At 44.0% G+C, this 19,970-nt stretch overlaps 2 protein-coding genes across 2 annotated transcripts in view; both read left to right on the top strand.

Moving 5' to 3' along the window:
- LOC121577094 (cGMP-inhibited 3',5'-cyclic phosphodiesterase A-like) overlaps positions 1–19,970 on the top strand; it is a 245,804-nt gene that overhangs the window by 182,701 nt on the left and 43,133 nt on the right. Inside the window, exon 5 of the mRNA XM_041890866.2 lies at positions 17,597–17,751. Coding sequence (XP_041746800.2) covers positions 17,597–17,751 — 155 coding nt within the window. The remainder of the gene's footprint in view (positions 1–17,596; positions 17,752–19,970) is intronic.
- On the top strand, positions 14,893–16,039 carry LOC123492720 (nuclear apoptosis-inducing factor 1-like). The gene is made up of 2 exons (XM_045225624.1): positions 14,893–15,560; positions 15,753–16,039. The coding sequence occupies exons 1-2, from the start codon at positions 15,155–15,157 to the stop codon at positions 15,998–16,000; spliced, it is 654 nt and encodes a 217-aa protein (XP_045081559.1). The 5' UTR covers positions 14,893–15,154; the 3' UTR covers positions 16,001–16,039.

Raw genomic sequence — 19,970 nt, 5'->3', positions numbered from 1 at the left:
CCGAAAAACAACGCCCACCTGGCCTGGCGGGAGTTGAGACGTTTAGCCGATTGCACGTAAGCAAGATTCTTGTGGTCAGTCCAGACAATAAACGGTTGCTCCGCCCTCCAACCAGTGGCGCCACTCCTCCAAGGCAAGTTTCACCGCGAGAAGCTCCCGGTTACCCACATCGTAATTCCTCTCTGCAGGCGAAAGGCGACGAGAGTAGTAGGCGCAGGGATGGAGTTTACTGTCCGTGGAGCATCGCTGCGACAGGATAGCGCCAACTCCCACATCAGACGCGTCCACTTCAACGACGAACTGACGGGCCGTGTCCGGTTGAGAGAGAATCGGTGCGTTGGTGAATCGCCTCTTCAAATCCAGAAACGCTCGATCCGCCTCCGGATTCCACTTGAAGGTCCTGATACTGGAAGTCAAGGCAGTTAATGGAGCGGCCACACGGCTGTAATCCCGGATGAATCTGCGGTAGAAATTCGCAAACCCCAAAAATCTCTGGAGTTGCAATCTCGTACCGGGCTGGACCCATTCCAGAACCGCTCTAACCTTCTCCTGATCCATCCTAATCTCACCCCTGGAGATGATGTACCCGAGAAAGGATGTAGTGTGGGCGTGAAACTCGCACTTCTCGGCCTTCACGAACAGGCGATTCTCCAACAATCGCTGCAGAACCTGCCGGACATGCTGGACGTGGTCGGAAGGTTCCTTCGAGAAGATCAGAATGTCATCCAGGTAAACAAACACGAAGAGACCGATCATATCTCTCAGGACGTCGTTCACCATACTCTGGAATACCGCTGGAGCATTGGTCAGTCCAAACGGCATCACCTGATACTCGAAGTGACCCATCGGTGTATTGAAACCCGTCAACCACTCGTCCCCCTCTCTGATCCGGACCAGGTGATACGCATTGCGTAGGTCTAGCTTGGTGAACACTGTAGCACCCTGTAAGGAGTCGAAGGCAGAACTCATCAAGGGCAGGGGATACTTGTTCTTGACCGTGATGTCATTCAACCCCCGATAATCAATACACGGTCGAAGAGAGCCATCCTTCTTTCCCACAAAGAAGAATCCTGCCCCCCAGGGGTGATGACGAGGGACGAACGAGACCAGCAGCTAGGGACTCCTTGATGTAGGTCTCCAACGCCTCACGTTCAGGTCGGGAGATACTGTATAACCTTCCCTTGGGGTAGACAGCTCCAGGAACCAGGTTGATGGCACAATCATATGGTCGGTGGGGAGGAAGTGACAGAGCCTTCTGCTTACTGAAAACTTCCCCCAAATCGTGATATGTCTCGGGAACCAGGGACAAATCTGGGGGTTTAGCCTCAATCACCTGACTGGGAACCGAATGGGGGCAGGCAGTCTTGAGACAGTTAGCATGACAATCAAGGCTCCAACTCGTTACCTTGCCCGTCACCCAATCGAACGTGGGATTGTGTTCCTTCAGCCAGGGGTATCCAAGAACCAGAGGAACATGGGAAGACGGCAGAATGAAAAATGAAATCATCTCAGAATGATTCCCCGACAACCGCATCTTAACCGGGTTCAGTCCTCATCGTGATACGTGCCAGACTACTGCCGTTCAGAGTGGTCGCTTCAATGGCTTCCGGCAATTGCTCCTTGGAAAGCCCCAGCTGTTCCACCAACTCGGCATCAAGAAAGCTTCCATCGGCACCTGAATCGATAAAAGCGTTAAGCGCTAAGCTCTGATTCCTGTTCACAAGGGTAGCCGGGAAGCGGGGTCTGACAGAGGTACTGAGAGGTTGAAACTGGCTCGCTAAAAGTCCTCCCAACTTTAGCGAGCCGGGCAGTTTGACGACCGCCGGGAACAAGTGGAGATGTAATGTCCCGAGCGACCACAGTAGAGGCAGCAGTTGGTCTTACGTCTATGTTGACGCTCCTCCTTGGTTAACCCGTGCCGCCCCACTTGCATGGGTTCAGAATCGGGAGAGGTCCTCTCCACTAATCCTTAGTGGTGGAGAATGATCGACGTGTTCTGGTCCACCACCCGACCCGACTGGAAACTGAGAAGCTGATCGATTGGACGGACCCCATTGCTTCTCCCTCCTTCGCTCTCGGACTCGATTATCCACCCGAATAGACAAGGCTACCAAGCTGTCCAGGTCACTAGGCTCCGGATAGGAGATCAACTCATCCTTGAGCTGCTCCGACAGGCCCTGGTAAAAGGCCGCTTGCAAAGACTCCTCGTTCCACCCACTCTCCACAGCCAACGTCTTGAACTCGATCACGAAGTCGGCCACGCTGCGAGTTCCTTGGTGAAGAGAAAACAGACGCCTAGCTGCGTCCCTCCCTCGGACGGAATGGTCGAAGAGCTTCCTCATCTCGGCCGTGAACCCCTGGTATGAAGCCATGCAGGGATCCTGTCGTTCCCAAACGGCTGAAGCCCACTCCAGCGCTCGACCACGCAGCAACTCAATCAAAAAGGCTATCCTAGCCTTGTCAGTGGCATAAGAGTAGGGCTGTAGATCGAACACTAATCCACACTGCATAAGGAAGGAACGGCATCTTCCCAGCTCCCCCTCATATTTCTCCGGCGTCGGAACCTTGGGCTCACGGAGGGACACAACTTCAGAAGCGGCAGGCGAGATGGGTGAAACCGGTAGTGAGTCCTCCACCGGACACTGGCGTTGGTTCTGGACCTCCGTCAGGCCGGTAGAAAGGTTCCGAACTGACAACGCGATCTCCTGTAGTACCATGCTATGATGGCCCAACATCTTCTCCTGCTGGGTAATGGCATGGCGAACAGAGTCCAGGTCCGCTGGGTTCATATTTGGCCGGATCGTTCTGTCACAGTTCCCTCAGCCAGAACCCAAAAGCAGACCAGGACAAGGAGAGTTGAACGAAGGTGAGGGTTTATTAGATACGACAAAAGGTGCAGAATAATCCAGGGACAGAGCGGGCGGCGTGGTTGAGTAGTTGGGGGTGCAGTACTGGGTCCAGTGATGGCTCGGCAGCCGCCGACCATCAGGCAGAGGTGGGGTGAAGGTTCCGGACGTGTGACTGCAGGTGGAACAAAAACGGAGGTAAGAACACAAAAACTCAACAAAGTACAAAATAACAAAACTCACGCTAGAAAGCTCTACACTGATACACAGAACACCTACTGTTCATGGCTAACGATCCGGCAGGAACTGGATGTTTGGCCAGAGCCTAAAAAGGGTGATGATGAGGGCCAGGTGTGCAGATTGCTGACGGGATGCAGGTGCGGAAAACAAGAGAGCTCCCCGGAGCGTTCCCGAACCCTCGGGAAACTGGAGACTACGAACAGGAAACACTAGTCACCAGACAGGACCCGACTCAGACTGCCGGGATCGTTACAGGTCCTGGAGTGAGGTCTAGACCTTAATCCCATAGAAAATCTGTGGAGGGAGCTGAAGGTTCGAGTTGCCAAACGTCAGCCTCGAAACCTTAATGACTTGGAGAAGATCTGCAAAGAGGAGTGGGACAAAATCCCTCCTGAGATGTGTGCAAAATTACTTAGTACTTGGTGGCCAACTACAAGAAACGTCTGACCTCTGTGATTGCCAACAAGTGTTTTGCCACCAAGTACTAAGTAATGTTTTGCAGAGGGGTCAAATACTTATTTCCCTCATTAAAATGCAAATCAATTTATAAAAAATTTTTACATGCATTTTTCTGGATTTTTGTTGTTGTTATTCTGTCTCTCACTGTTCAAATAAACCTACCATTAAAATTATAGACTGATCATGTTTTTGTCAGTGGGCAAACGTACAAAATCAGCAGGGGATCAAATACTTTTTTCCCTCACTGTATTCTAGGTCGGGTGAACAAAAGGAGTTGAGTTTCTGTATGTTATCCTAATCACACCATGAGTAGTTAGTCATGAAACATACTCCACCGCCTTTCTTCTTCCCGGAGAGTTCTTTATTCCTGTCTGTGCGATGAACTGGGAACCCAGCTGGCTGTATGGACGGGGACAGTATATCCCGAGAGAGCCATGATTCCGTGAAACAGAGAATGTTACAGTCCCTGATGTTTCTCTAGAAGGAGATCCTCGCTCTGAGCTCGTCTACTTTATTGTCCAGAGACTGAACATTAGCAAGTAATATACTCGGAAGTGGTGGATGGTGTGCATGCCTCCTGAGTCGGACTAGAAGTCCACTCCGAATACCTCTTCTCACCCAGCGGTGTCTTGGCGCAGCCAAAGGATAAGTTAAATTGCCCTGGGGGGTAAGAACAAAGGATCCAATTCGGGAAAGTCGTATTCCTGGTCGTAATGCTGGTGAGCTACCGCCGCTCTGATATCCCAAAGTTTTTTCTGGTTGTATGTAATAACACAAAAAAATTTCTGGGCTAATGTTGTAAGAAATAACACACAAAAAAATTATACTGCAGTTGCTTTTGAGCAAGACGCAGAGCTGCCATGTCTGTCGGCACCATTTTCCATTCAAAAGAATGGAACGAGAAGGACCTGCGCTACAAGGGAAAGAGAATCTCAGTCGACAACGATTACACCCTAACGGTACAGCGCAAGCTAAAATAAATCACCAACATCAATTGACATATTAAATTTTTTAAAAGATCAGGTTCCAGTCTCCCTACCCGGCAAAGATGAAAGTACACCAGGACAGCGGGATACAGGTTTTCAACTCAGCGTGGAAGAAGTAGAAGGACTCCGTCCCCTGGGTATCAATACCAACCTGTCCGAATAGGAAAAGATGGACCAGGAGCGACAGCATGGGATGCCACACTGCTGGCGGTGGAGCTCAGAGCGGTGCGGGGAGAGAGAGACAGGTTGTTCTCCAAGACGCTGCTCAACTTTTTGGGAAGTCAAGAGAAGACCAGCGCTAAATAAATGGGTTCGAATTTAAGACTGATCGTGTAAATTACAGCGCTGCTCTTTTGCTACACACCAACAGAGACTATGAAGCTGTTATTAGCCTATAATATGCAATATGGAACTGACTCTTATTGAATACCAATAGGCTACTTTATTTCATGCGACCCGTGGACTCCTAAGTATACCAGACTGATCACAAAAAATTGTTGCCGATTTTGGACGTTTGAAAAGTTCCCAGAATGTCGATTTATGCCTTCCTCTGCGCTCACAGAAAAATGTAAACGATTGCCCAGCAGTGGGAGCGAACTCATGATGCTTGGAGCTAGAGTGTGCTGCTTTGACCACTGTGATAGTTCACAATGCCCTAGCATGCTGCGAGAATACTTGATGATACTTGATGGTAATAGCGCGTCATTTTTTATTATTTTGTTTTAAGCCTTCCCCAAACCATAACCCTAACCTTAACCACTCTGAATTAATACCTAAACTTAACCCTTTGTGTTGTTTCTGTTTTAACCCTGTAACCATGCAGAATTTACCCTGTAACCACGCAGAATGAATGCATCAAAAATGTTCATCCATAATACGTCGAATTCCGAAGGGAAACTATGAGATCCTGTTGAAATATACAGTCTACAATTCAATATTGTATTTTTTCCATACTGCAATCTATGTTGTTTTTATCATACGATCTGACATGTATAGTAATAACAATAGATGGGGTTCAGGTGGAGGTGTTATTTGGTTTAGTGAAGCGCCAAAGACCTTCATTTCACTTTCGACTAAGGATTGTTTTTAATGTATCAGTTAGTGTATTTCCTTTTATTATTCGTACTGAGCGTACTGAGGCCCAGACGCTTTTATGGGTAATCTGGCTGCTTCGTATCCTCTCAGGCAGAATGTGGCACATTTTCCGGGTAATGTGTCTAGGTTTAGCCGAGAGAGACCCGACAGAGAAAGGGTCAGTTACAGTATGTGGAAACCACAAACACATTGCTGATGTACATTGTTCTGTTGTACAGTTCCTTGTTTCACTATCTAAACTCAGCTGATGAGACACTGTCTTTCTTTATTACTGTGTTCATGTTTTTGTCCCTCCCCCTTTTTCTTTTTGTCCCTCCCCCTTTTTCTTTTTGTCCCGCCCCCTTTTTCTTTTTTTCACTCAGCATTCAATATGCCCCCTTTTTCTAAATGAATGCACTTAAAGTTTGAGTCAGGTAGAAGGTGTGGGTTGGCCATTCTAATACACAGGATGGTTACAGTTTCTCTTTCCTCTTAATTCCAAGATACTGAAGGAAGATTTATTTTGATGAATTGCTCTATAGCAGGAACAGATGTTGTGCTGCTGCCATGTTGTGGTGTCGCTACCGTGTTGTTGTCATGTTGTGTTGCTACAATGCTGTGTTGTCATGTGTTGCTGCCATGCTGTGTTGTTGTCTTAGGTCTCTCTTTATGTAGTGTTGTGGTGTCTCTCTTGTCGTGATGTGTGTTTTGTCCTACATTCTTATTTTTAATCCCCCGTCCCTGCAGGAGGCCTTTTTCCTTCTTGGTAGGCTGTCATTGTAAATAAGAATTTGTTCTTAACTGACTTGCCTAGTTAAATAAAGGTTAAATAAAAAATAAAAAATATGTCTCTGTACTTAATGTTTATGCTCCCAATGATAATAACCTGCAGTTAATAAAAAATATATTTAATTTAATTATACAGTGCATTCGGAAAGTAATTCAGACCCCTTGACTTTTTACACATTTTTACATTACAGCCTTAACCTAAAATTGATTAAATAAAAAAAAAATACTCATCAATTTACACACAATACTCCATAATGACAAAGTGAAAACAGGTTTTAAGAAATCTTTGCACATTTATTAATGAGCCTATGTTTGTCTATTGTGAAGAAAATTTGCAGTGGAACACGCACCTAAATGCACGCATGACTCCTTTCTATGCACACCAAAATTAAGATCTGTTTCTCTGAATTTCCCTGTGAAAGCCTAACACTGTAAGATCGTATTTTATAACTTACACTATATGTACAAAAGTATGTGGACACCCCTTCAAATTAGTGGATTTGGCTATTTCAGCCACACCCGTTGCTGACAGGTGTATAAAACCGAGCACACAGCAATGTAATCGCCATAGACAAACATTGGCAATAGAATGGCACCGTTGGTCCTCTGACCGTTGGCCAGTGGTCCTCTGTAGCTCAATTGGTAGAGCATGGCACTTGTAACGCCAGGGTAGTGGGTTCAATCCCCGCGACCACCCATACTTAAAAATGTATGCACACAGTCGCTTTCGATAAAAGCGTCTGCTAAATGGCTTATTATTATGCCACCTTGCCAACAAGTCAGTTTGTCAGATTTCTGCCCTGCTAGAGCTGCCCCGGTCAACTGTAAGCGCTGTTATTGTGAAGTGGAAACGTCTAGGAGCAACAACGGCTCAGCTGCAAAGTGGTAGGCCACACAAGCACACAGAACGGGACCGGCGAGTGCTGAAGCGCGTAGCGCGTAAAAATCGTCTGTCCTCGGTTACAACACTCACTTCTGAGTTCCAAACTGCCTCTGGAAGCAACGTCAGCACAATAACTGTTTGTCGGGAGCTTCATGAAATGGGTTTCCATGGCCGAGCAGCCGCACACAAACCTAAGATCACCATGCGCAATGCCAAGAGTCGGCTGGAGTGGTGTGAAGCTCGCTGCCATTGGACTCTGGAGCAGTGGAAACACGTTCTCTGGAGTGATGAATCACGCTTCACCCTCTGGCAGTCTGACGGATGAATCCGGGTTTGGCGGATGCCCCAATGCATAGTGGCAACTGTAAAGTTTGGTGGAGGAGGAATAATGGTCTGGGGCTGTTTATATGGTTCGAGCTAGGCCCCTTAGTTCCAGTGAAGGGAAATCTTAATGCTACAGCACAAAATAACATTATGTGCTTCCAACTTTGTGGCAACAGTTTGGGGAAGGCCCTTTCCTGTTTCAGCATGACAATGCCCCCATGCACAAAGCGAGGTCCATACAGAAATGGTTTGCTGAGATCGGTGCGGAAGAACTTGACTGCACAGAGCCCTCACCTCAACCCCATCGAACACCTTTGGGATGAATTGGAACGCTGACTGCGAGCCCGGCCTAATCGCCCAACATCAATGCCCAACCTCACTAATGCTCTTGTGGCTGAATGGCAGCAAGTCCCCGCAGCAATGTTCCAATATCTAGTGTAAAGCCTTCCCAGAAGAGTGGAGGCTGTTATAGCAGCAAAGAGGGGACCAACTCCATATTAATGCCGATGATTTTGGAATGAGATGTTCGACGAGCAGTTGCCCACATACTTTTGGTCATGTAGTGTAGGTATACCAGCAAATGTTAGCACATGACTTATGCGCCATGCCTTGCATTTGTTACTTGTTAGCAAACATGTGTAACATCAGCAACTGTAAATCATTTTACTAGTTAGCTATGTAACATAATTGACGAGGGTTGACATTGGTTATGATCATGATTATGGATGCATTTCAATCTCAAAACATTATAGGCATGAGGAAAGATAGGATTCCAAACAGATGTAATATACAAATATTTTATTTTCAGCAAGCTAGCTAGCTAAGTTTACTAGCAAACAGTGAAGAGAAACAGTAATACAACAATTTACTGTTGTAAATCTCTAAAACTGAAGCTGGTTTTACTATAAAAATATTTGCCTAAGCATGCCTGATAGACATAGCTGTAGGTAGATACTGTCTGCCTACCTACCTAGGCTCATTAGTACAGTCTGGACACTGTGCAAAAGTTGAGGGTTATGCCATATTTCTTTCTATTTGGCAAGATATTGTTGTAATCTCTTTGACTGTGCACATGTATGCATGTTCAACTAGTCTACCCTAATGTTGATGTTATGTTGGCACGGATCAACTGTTCTTCAAACTGTACTTACAGAATCTATTGTGTTGTGCCTGGGCTTCTTCCTGGAGTGGATTCTAGATACAGAAACAAATTACTTTGCCTGGGTGTGTCATTGTAGCAGAACTGTATCCTGTGAACTGTATCCCTCTCGAGGTATTAGACATTATGCTGGATTTCAAGCAGATTACTAATGAGGAGCTGAATGATAGTTTGATCATGACAATACTCCTCCCACAGCTTTACCAGTATTCCCTGAATTCTACCATATACCATTCTTGTTGAATACCCAGTTCTCTTGAGTTAGCATTAAATAGTGTACACTCCCCTGTATTTTAAATTTTGACAAATAAACAAACATTCTTTGGATATCTGCATGTCTAGCATATGTTTGATGGTACAGAGTCCTGTACAGTTTATATAAATATATTCTGTGAATCCATAAGGGCAGACAAATTTAGAAGATTGATAGAAAATATCCATATTTATTTTATGATGGTTCTACATCAGGGCTCTTCAACCCTGTTCCTGGAGAGCTACCGTCCTGTAGGTTTTCACTCCAACCCTAATCTAGCACACCTGATTCTAATAATTAGCTGGTTGATAAACTGAACCAGGTTAGTTACAACTGGGATTGGAGCGAAGACCTACAGGGGGGTAGCTCACCAGGAACATGGTTGGAGACCCCTGTTCTACATGATCTTATGCTGAGCCAGACTGGCTGCGTTTACAAAGGCAGCCCAATTCTGATATTCTTTCCACTAATTGGTGTTAATCACATCAGATCTTTTTCAGAACGGATATAATTTGTCAAAAGACCAATTAGTGAAAATAAAGATCAGAATTGGGCTGCCTGTGTAAACACAGCCATAGTCCTTAATCCGGCTTCGGTACACTGGCAATGGTGTTCGGCATGGTGGGCTGGGGAAGCTGAGACTCTTTGTGCTTATGGTGATGTTTTGTTTTGGTTGTGGTGTTAGCATTTTACACTTTTTGTGGAAGGGACGTTAGGCAACACGCCTTTGTTGGTAAAGGTATCAACCGAATGGGACCGGCTAGCGTATTGTTTAAGGACAATGAGGGGACATTGGATGCTGCTTTTGAGAGGAAAGATCAGTCAACAAAGTGAATGGGCTGGGGGGCTAAAGAAGTTGTAAAAGTCTTTGGAAGGAAGTTCTTACACAGTATGAATTGTGTATGGGTCTCATACACAACAATACATTTACTGTCTAAGCACAACCCTGCACAACCAAAACCCCCTTCCTCATCTCAAAGTACTGTCTGTAAACCTCCACCAACTCATTGACTTTGACAGATCATTCTTGTCAATAGTAGCACTTTGCAGGGGAATTTTTTTAGACATGTCTTTGTATTGTGTTTTGAGAATCTGCAGAGAGAAGAATGTGGTGGTTGTTTCATTACTGTTGTAGTCTTGATTTTATACCTTTTATTGACCATTGCTGGTTTCTGTCCCACAATCTTGTTGTGCTCCATAACCGCAAGGTGTGTCTGCTCCCTCATGCTTGTGTACCCCAAAGGCCCCCGCTTTGGGGTATTTTTCAGCAGGACACTGTGGAATGACTCAAGATAACCTGAGTTTTACAAAAAAAAAAAGGTAAAAAGAGAAGAGGGGTAGACTAAATTGATTAAATGGTCTGGAAGATACTCTGTGGTCCTCAGGCTACGTCTAACCACCTGTAACCCCAAAACACAAACACAAACCGTACAAACACTACCCAATTCATGTTTATGCCATGCTTACTGTTAATTGAGCTATCTTAGCCGTCAGCAATAGTTTGGCCAACTTACCTTATAATATAATAATATGCCATTTAGCAGACGCTTTTATCCAAAGCAACTTACGTGTGTGCATACATTTTCACGTATGGGTGGTCCCGGGGATTGAACCCACTACCCTGGCGTTACAAGCGCCATGCTCTACCAATTGAGCTACAGAGGACCACCTTCACCTTGTGCAGAGCTAGGGGTTGGAAGCGCATGTTGGTGGAATCAGATTCTGTACCACTTACAAGAAAATACACAACAATACACAATTTAACCACCCCACTAATTGGATTGATCTCTATTAGACTGGCTCACTAAGCATACCTAACATTGACATTTCAATATTGTTAGCTTGCTGTTAGCTAACTAACAACAAGCCAGCTGTGGCTGAGACTGGCTGAGAACCAACCAACCAACCATAGATGATGTATACACATTCATCATTGGTACCAACACACAAACAAAGAGTGAGTTAGCTATATCAAAAATTATATTTTTAGTAACAGAGTGTTTTCCAGACAAGGGTGGAATAAATGGCTACCAAATTGAGATACGCTTATTTGGTAACATTAGCTAGCTTACGTTAGCTAACGTCAGTCAAAGAGAGAACAAACAAACATGTTTACTCTGCTGAAGGTAGCTAACAGTCTAGCAGTGACTACCATGGGATCGGCGAAATTGATTGACAGTCTGTATACCAATTGATAGCTATACGATTTAGCTGATGGCTTTCAGAGTTTAATACAAATCAAATCCAATTGTATTTGTCGCATGCGCCGAATGCAACAGGTGTAGACCTTACTGTGAAAAGCTTACTTACAAGCCCTTAACCAACAATGTAGTTCAAGAAAGAGTTAAGAAAATATTTACTAAATAAACAAAAGTAAAAAATTAAAATTAACACAATGAAATAACAATAACGAGGCTATATACAGGGGGTACCGGTACCGAGTCAATGTGCAGGGGTACAGGTTAGTCAAGGTAATTTGGACCTGTAGCTAGGGGTGAAGTGACTATGCATAGATAATAAATAGCGAGTAGCAGCAGTGTAAAAACAAAGGTAGGGGGAGGTGTCAATGTAAATAGTCCGGGTGTCCATTTGATTAATTGTTCAGCAGTCTTATGGCTTGGGGTAGAAGCTGTTAAGGAGGCTTTTGGTTCTAGACTTGGCGTTCCGGTACCGCTTGCCATGCGGTAGCAGAGAGAACAGGCTATGACTTGGGTGACTGGAGTCTTTGACAGTTTTTTGGGCCTTCCTCTGACACCGCCTAGTATATAGGTCCTGGATGGCAGGAAGTTTGGCCCCAGTGATGTACTGGGCCGTACGCACTACCCGCTGTAGCGCCTTATGGTCAGATGACGAGCAGTTGCCATACCAGGTGGTGATGCAACCAGTCAGGATGCTCTCGATGGTGCAGCTATAGAAATATTTGAGGATCTGGGGATCCATGCCAAATCTGAGATTACTGTGTGTTGGTCATTCGAAGTAAACAATGCCATTATTCAGGTTTGTGGGCCCTTTAACTCACACGCCCCCTCTACCTAGCGGGAGGTATCAGCATTTGCTATGAAAGCCAGACTTTGTGGTTCAGTATGAGCAGACGAATACACAGGGAGTCGAAACTTCCCGATTCAACCAGTGAAATTAAATCAGCTAGTTCTAGCTCTTGGTTTGGATAATTGTTATGTTTATAATAAAAATGTAATGACTATATGCCGTGGCAGAGCCAGGGTGAAATTCCCCTTTAACTCACAGACAGGGCTAACTCATTACGTGACCATGTGTACACTAAAATCACAAAAAGTTATCTTGAGTTAACTGATTAACTCTGACAGTCCTAATTGTATCATGTTAAACAGGACAAATAAGGAGACGCAGAGAGTTTGCTTCTTTTCACTGGGGTTCTCTTCAAATTTATATTTATTATACATTTTATAAATCTCAGAATATTGACTGTTCAATTCAAAATCATCTCTTTGTAGAAAAGTTTATGTTTACATTACATGTAACAAAAACCAATGGACAAACCTAACAATAACCTAAAAATAGCTAGCTATGACGAAATGGCAGGCTAGCTAGTGCCTAGCACTAAGCTATCTAGCGGTTAGCAATTAGCATGTGACCATTAACGTTAGATACAAATTTCATAAAGGTAACCTTCTAATATACATATCATTAGCGTGGTTCATATGGGCACATGTACATACACTCAATATGAGCCCTCGTTTGTAAAAAATGAAACAATTTCAGAGCCAAAACATTTACAACGAAAATAAAAAATCTTCAGAAATGCTGTCTTGTTCTCATTGACTTGCATACAAAAGTGAGCTAGCTTGCTAGCTACTTAGCTTGGCTACACTCGTGTAAATGGGATAATCTCACTAGTTTTTCACTCTGTCAGAACAATTAAATAATATACAATTAAATAATACAACAGAATGATCAGATAACTCGAAAACATTTTATTTTTTATAGAATGGCATTACTGAATTTCCAATTCCACATGTGGAAACATTGCTACTGCAACACGTTGACACCACATTTTCACATGTGAGGAGAATAACACTATTTCACCCTCGTGATACACAAAATGTGATTCCACATGTGAGAGTTCGATTTTCACGTGAAGCCTTTTCCACATGTAAAACTGCAAATTCGATTTTCACATGTAAATGTTTTTCTCACGTGAACTTGCAATTCTACATGTGTAAGTGGGATTCACATGTGTAGAGTTGTCTTACAAGTGAAACCGTAAATGTAACCCCCCCAACTCTTTTCGGTCTTGTGTTCCAACATTTGAAGTTGTGTTTTTGACATTGGATAAATGTCTCAGAGCTTCAAAATGATATATTATACACTGCAATTGGAGGTACAATGAGAAAGTAATGCTGCTTTGAAAGTTGATAAACTTGTAACCCTACTTTTGAGAAATGGCCCTTGAAGTTTTGGTTCAGTTTTTCTTTGTCCACACCCATTCAGCATCGTTCACACCCTCTTAAGCCTTAGCCCTACCCATCTCTTTAAGGATTCACATGTGAGGCGATGTGCTAAACAGAGTGAGTAAGGTAGTATAGTAAACAACCAAATATTTCAGGGCTAAAAGTGGTGATATTAGTAGCCTACAATAAGTTAAAACTGCAGTTAAGAATACACTTTATCTAGTCCTTGGGCTATATCCTAATCTGACTTTGGTGCAGGTCATGTTGTTCTTCACATTACTGTCTCTGGTAAACACACACTATATCAAATCAAAGTTGTTTTGTCACATGCACAGGACACAGAAGGTGTAAACGGTACAGTGAAATGGTAACTTGCATATTTGCATAGTAGCAATATCAAAAATAGAAAGTGTCAAAATAAAAGTGTGAATATAAAAGTGTCAATATAAAAAAAAGTGTCAATGCCAGTAGAGAAAGAACAAAATGATATACACTATGTACAAGAACGATATCAATAACGATAGCAGTGATGCTGGTGATAGATTAGGTAGTCATATGCATACAATCAGGGGTAAGTGGCTGAGCAGCAGGCACTTAGATGCTTCATCAGAAACAACAGCTGCTTGAGCTGTATTATCTCTCGTTGAGCTGCATCAAACCGGGACAAGCTAGTTAAGCTAGCTAACGTTAGCTAGCTAGGCTAATTGAGGTTGCAGGGCATTCGCTCTCATCCTACAGTTACAAACTCCATTCAGAATGTTAAGTAGCAGCCTACCTGTTGGCTCTTGGTCGTTGTAGCCTATCCTTCTCCTTTAACCTTTAATTCCGTCATTTTAATTCCATCTGCCATTGATTAGAACATTTTGATAAACATGGTTTCCGGTTGGGGAGGGAGGATGGGGACTGAGGGGGGGAATGGGTTGGCGTTGTCTTTGTATGCATTTATTTTATTGTTTTTGTACCTGTAACCTCCCTCTGAAAAAAAATGATTAAATTAAAGTAAAAGTTTGTAAAAAAAAACAAACAAAGTGAAAACAGCCATTTAACTTGTGAAAACTTTTTTGTAAGGGTCTACCACCAAACAGATGGCAGCATCAGTACTGTGAATCTCAGGGAAAGAAGAGAGGGGTGAGGTTTGGGTGGGTGTTGGAAAGAGGAGGGAGAGGGGAGAAGGGAGAGTGAGGGAATCCCAGTAAAATGCCATAACGCCATGATGAGGAATTGTTAACTTATAAAGCCCTCCACTGAGTCTGCAGACAGTGATGTTCTTATCTTTGATTCTTGATCTGTTTGATCTCTACTTATCTTTATGCATGTATGTGAAAAGAAAGACACTTGCTTTGTCCCAATATCCACACTTATACCAATAAGTAATGTACTAGTATTTTTTGGGGTATTTTATTAGGATCCCCATTAGCTGTTGCAAAAGCAGTAGCTACTCTTCCTGGGGCCTCATGTACAAAGACTTGCGTTGAATTCATACTAAAACATTGCGTACGGACAAAGCCATAAATGTGCGTACGCACCAAAAAAATCTGATGTATGAATCTCTGCGTACGCAGCATTCCACATACATTCTCTTTGTACATCCCAATCAACGCGAAATTGAGCGCACATGCACGAGCACCACACCACACCCTGTCTCCTCCCTCAATTAAATCAATTTAAATATGGTAATTAGTCCAATTTGGCAAAAGAAACCTGCAAGAACATGGCTAAAGCAAGCAAGAAACGAAATTTCACTGAAAACGAATTAGAGGTGCTACTATCAGAGGTAGAAACAAGAAAAAATATTTTATTTGGAAATCTGTCCTCTGGAATTAATAACAAAAGAAAGAAAAAAGAGTGGGCGAGTTTGTCTGATGCCGTCAACGCGGTGGGATCTGAGAGTCGCACCGTAAATGAACTGAAGAAGAAATGGTCAGACATAAAGGTGGAAGTTAAGCGGAGAACTGCTGAGCACCGACAAAGTGTGGGCAGAACAGGCGGTGGTACAGGGACCGATGAACTTGCACCCTTTGATCAGAGAGTTGCCTCTATTGTAGGAGACACGTTAATCTCTGGAATCGTATCCGCTGATGTAGGAGACTCGGATATACTACAGGACTGCCAGCAAGGTGACTCAGATTTATTTCCTTAACTTTGATATACATAGCCAGCCACCGTTTAATTTTAAAATGCATGCAATATAGCAAAAGGTACACCAGAGATTTCACGTATCCACTGCTTTTATTGCAAATGCGTGTACCCATTAATAAGGAACAGACTCAAATTACTGTTAAGATGTGCCTGTGTTTAATTGGACTTAGGAACCGCAGGAACGTCCACTGGCACGCACTCAGAGTCCGCACCACCTGAGCAGCCAGAGCCCATTCAGTCCAGCGTCTCCCGTGTCTCTAATGTTCCCCCCAGTGCTGAAGCCCGTCCATCTGTCCGTGTCTTGACGCATGCTGTTCTGGAGTCACAACAACAAATTGTTAGGGCCATTGAAGAAATGAACAGTCACCTTAAAAATGTCACTGACGCACTCACAGAAATAAGCCATTCATTAAAATAATTGGTCAAAAAATCAACTTTGTGTCTGAGTACCATTTATATTGTCGCAATTACACGTTGACGGGCCTGAATGGCTTGTTGATTGTGCTGCACATATACTGGTCCTGGGTCAGGGTCATCTGGCGGTGCCCCCCACCTCACCAAGGGGTATGCCATGCCTGTGCGCGACATTGTGCAGCACTCCACAGGCCAGTATGATGCGGCAAACCTTGTCAGGGCGGTATAACAGCATCCCCCGGTCCTGTCAAGGCAGCGCCACCGACATTTCAGCTGCCCAATCGCCCGCTCCACAACTGACCGAGTGCGGGAATGGGCATCATTGTATCTGCGCTCTCGGTCAGTTTGTGGGTTGGTGAGGGGGGTTAACAGCCACGTCTTTAGTGGATAACCACTGTCTCCTGATGGGCAGTAATAATAATTACAGACACAAACATTTTACTTTTAGATAGAACCATACATTTAAATGCATAACTTACCAAGTAGCCACCCATCGCGCACCCTGCCAGCTTGGAGTCTCATCCCAACCATGCTGTTTGTAAGGATATATGAATCATGGGTTGACCCAGGCCACCTTGCCACAATATTTGTTAGGCGCATTTGTGCATCACATATAATCTGCACATTTATTGAATGGAAATGTTTCCGATTCACATATGCAAATTCGTCTTCAGATGGCGCCTTTATAGCAATATGTGTGCAGTCGATCGCTCCGATTACATTAGGAAAACCGGCTATCGCTGCAAATTGCACTTTGATGTTTGGCTGGTCACCTGCATCGTATGGGAACGTTATATACCTGGTAGACAAGCGGATGATGCCGTCCCATACAGGTGGCATTGCACGGCTCAAACACGACTGGCTTATTCCTGAGCGGTCTGCCAGTTCTCTTTGGAAAGAACCGGTTGCTAGGAAACCAAGTGTAGTAAGCACCTGTAAAGGAACGGGTAATGCGTGGCTCCTCACTGTCTCTCTTTCCAAATTCGGACCCAACTCAGCGCAGAGCTCCAAGAGTATAGCCCTTGGAAATCTGAAACGGCTGATGAGCCAGTCATCGTCGTGGGCCAGAAAATCACCGTGGTCCCTAAAAACTCGTTCTCTCCGGATTTGTCCATTGAAAATGTCTTCTAATAAAGCCAAAGCTGCCATTGCTAGACGGGTTGTATCAATTTTCACATCCTTTATATATGTTCTTACTTAATTGCAGAATTAATAGAATATTCTAAGAAGACTCGTGTGACAATAATATGGCAAATCATTTATCAATTACAAATTATAAGCAATATCTGGCAGGTGCGATAGAACAGTTCGTAGTGTAATGTTTGCCACTTCACTTTATTGCCTCTATGAGTCGCCAACGGACAAACATCACAAAAATGTACGTACGCCAGGCCTGAAGTTTACGTGGAAGAACGCACATTCTTACGTTAATTTCACTGTTAGTACATCTGACCGTGAACGTGAAAGCTGGCGTACGCCGTGTTTTCGTGCGTACGCAAGATTGATACATTAGGCCCCTGGGGTCCACAAGTATGGACATTGGAACATGGCTGGTGTTTACCATGATAAATTATTTTTTGCATTATTTGGGCCATTGTAGTGTCTGCGGCGTAGCCTGCACCCGGGGCTGTTGAGGAGGATCTCCTCTACATGGACCACCACCACCTCAGCTACCGGCCTGCCTACCATCGAGCCTGGACCAGTACACAGGGCCAGCATCAGCATCAAACCCTTCCACGAACCGCTTACCTGCAGGTAGGCTACAGTACTGACCCTAACCTTAACCTTAGAAACTAGAGTTCAATGGGTTCATTATAACATGTAACATGCTAAGCCACGCGTCATATTGTGGTCGTCAGCATGAATGAAGCACTACGATCAAGCAGACTCTCAGTTAGGGAAATGGACCCCCAGCTAAAGCCATTAACCTGAATAACTAAGACATGGGCTCCCGAGTGGCGCAGCGGTCTAAGGCACTGCATCTCAGTGCTTGAGGCGTCACTACAGACCCCCTGGTTCGATTCCAGGCTGTATCACAACCGGCCGTGATTGGGAGTCCCATAGGGCGGCGCACAATTGGTCGAAGTGAGAGACTGTATGTGATATTTGAATGTAGGCATATGGGTTTATTACATCTCTAGGGTAGGGTATGAGTGAGCCTGTGTGTGCATTCCTACATGTGTTTGTGTTGCTGGGGGTCTTGGGAAACTTGCCTGAATGGAGAGGGAAGGCTGTATTGCATTGAGATGAGACTGATAAGCTGAACTGAAACAGCTGAAAACAGATATAGGATCTTGATTTGAGTCAGTTTGCTTCATAAGGAAAATAATCCTGCAGCAACAGGAAATGTGGATTTTTGTAGGGGTTGATACAAAGGAAAATCTAGTCTGAAAGTGAAAATTACAAACTTCATAAGCCTTTTTTTAAACCTCAAATACACTACAAGTTGAAATGTCCTGCATTGCAGGAAAGTTATCCTGCAACAGGGTGATCATTAAAATCCTGTATCTGTAGCATATTATTTGTAATTTTCAACAGTAAATCTTTCCCTAGATTTATGCACGATGCAAAGAATACACAGGCTCTGTTATGGCGTTTGGTATTATTATGTCATAATTCACATGGATCCATGGCCTTGAAGAGTCTGTGTTCTGTAAATACAAGAAGTTGTGGTCGGTTTGTGTTTACGTAATGTCTCCACAGGGTCAACATTTCCAATGCGTGGGTTACTGCAATATTGTTAATTGCTTGTGTTTTTTGCATGAACTGATCTAACCAAACTTAAGCATGACAGATGATATTATGTCTGTGTGAGAGAGAGAGAGAGAGAGAGAGAGAGCGAGTGAGAGTATGCTTGCGTGCCATGCATACAACCATGTGTGCATGTGCTGTAACCTACGTTCAAAATAATTCATGAGAGAGCTTCTTCTCATCGTCTCTAAAATATTTACCTAGCCATTTCAGAGAACAGTTCCCTCCCTTCATGTTCCTATCCTCCGTCTCCTTTACTCCTCAACACGCTCATGACACGGACACAAAAGGCCTCTCTGACGAAGGCACACACACACACGAAAGTTCTCTCTGACTGAGCGTAAGGTTTGTCTGTAAATACAAACGTGTCCTGACAGCATCAGGTCCACTGTGGTGGAGTGACATGAAAACGGATGTCAGAGGCAGGAATACACATACCCATGCATGAAAAACAAACGCCAAAGTCTTGACTTAAGTGGTGTTTGTTTGTTACCGGTCAGGTGGTTTTATTTAAAAAATATTTTTGAATAATAACTTTAGTTAGCCATCTTTGGATTGTGAGTCATGGACAACACAAAACAGTTCAACAGACTCTGCTTTTTCTCAACTGTACTGTAATGCTGATTTGAACTGCAGTTACCTTTGGTGTTGTTCAACATAGCGTTTGTGTGTCTGTGTATGTGTGTGTGTGTATATGTGCGTTCACATGCCCCTGTGTGTGTGTGTGTGTGTGTGTGTGTGTGTGTGTCTAATACACAGCTGACCATAGATACTGTAGAGCAGGTGAACACTGGCGCACCACGTGACTGAGGCTCTCTGAGTGACTTTACTTTACAGGGCCAAGCAACTCACCTGCCTCAGTCTGCACATTCTGCAGGTGCTGCACTTCCTAAGTGGTTAGAGGAGACTGGGGAGTGCGTCATACTGTACACACACACACTTAGCCTCCAGCTGAGGCTAATGGACCTCTGCTAACATCCACACAACCTCAGAGAACCTTAAAGGAGGACTTGAAGGAATTTTTCATTAGCCCATGTTTGACACAGTTCTTTAAAAAATTGCATGTCAACATTAAAGTAGCAAGGGACTGTGTTAAACATGAACTAATGAGAAATATGAAGAAAGAAAAAAATACACACACACACTGAAATGACCTGCAGGGAGGGAACTGTTCTCTGCTTAACACTTATACATCCGGTGAAATATCTGGCCATTGTTCTATC

The sequence above is a fragment of the Coregonus clupeaformis genome, chromosome 2 (genome assembly GCF_020615455.1).
Source record: "Coregonus clupeaformis isolate EN_2021a chromosome 2, ASM2061545v1, whole genome shotgun sequence".
Taxonomy (NCBI): Eukaryota; Metazoa; Chordata; class Actinopteri; order Salmoniformes; family Salmonidae; genus Coregonus; species Coregonus clupeaformis.
This window is presented reverse-complemented; position numbering and strand designations above follow the sequence as displayed.

Excerpts from the sequence above, each read along its gene's own strand:
- LOC123492720 (XM_045225624.1), top strand. The coding sequence starts at position 15,155 with ATGGCTAAAGCAAGCAAGAAACGAAATTTCACTGAAAACGAATTAGAG. Across the intron at positions 15,561-15,752 it reads ACTACAGGACTGCCAGCAAG|GAACCGCAGGAACGTCCACT; the intron begins GTGACTCAGATT and ends AATTGGACTTAG.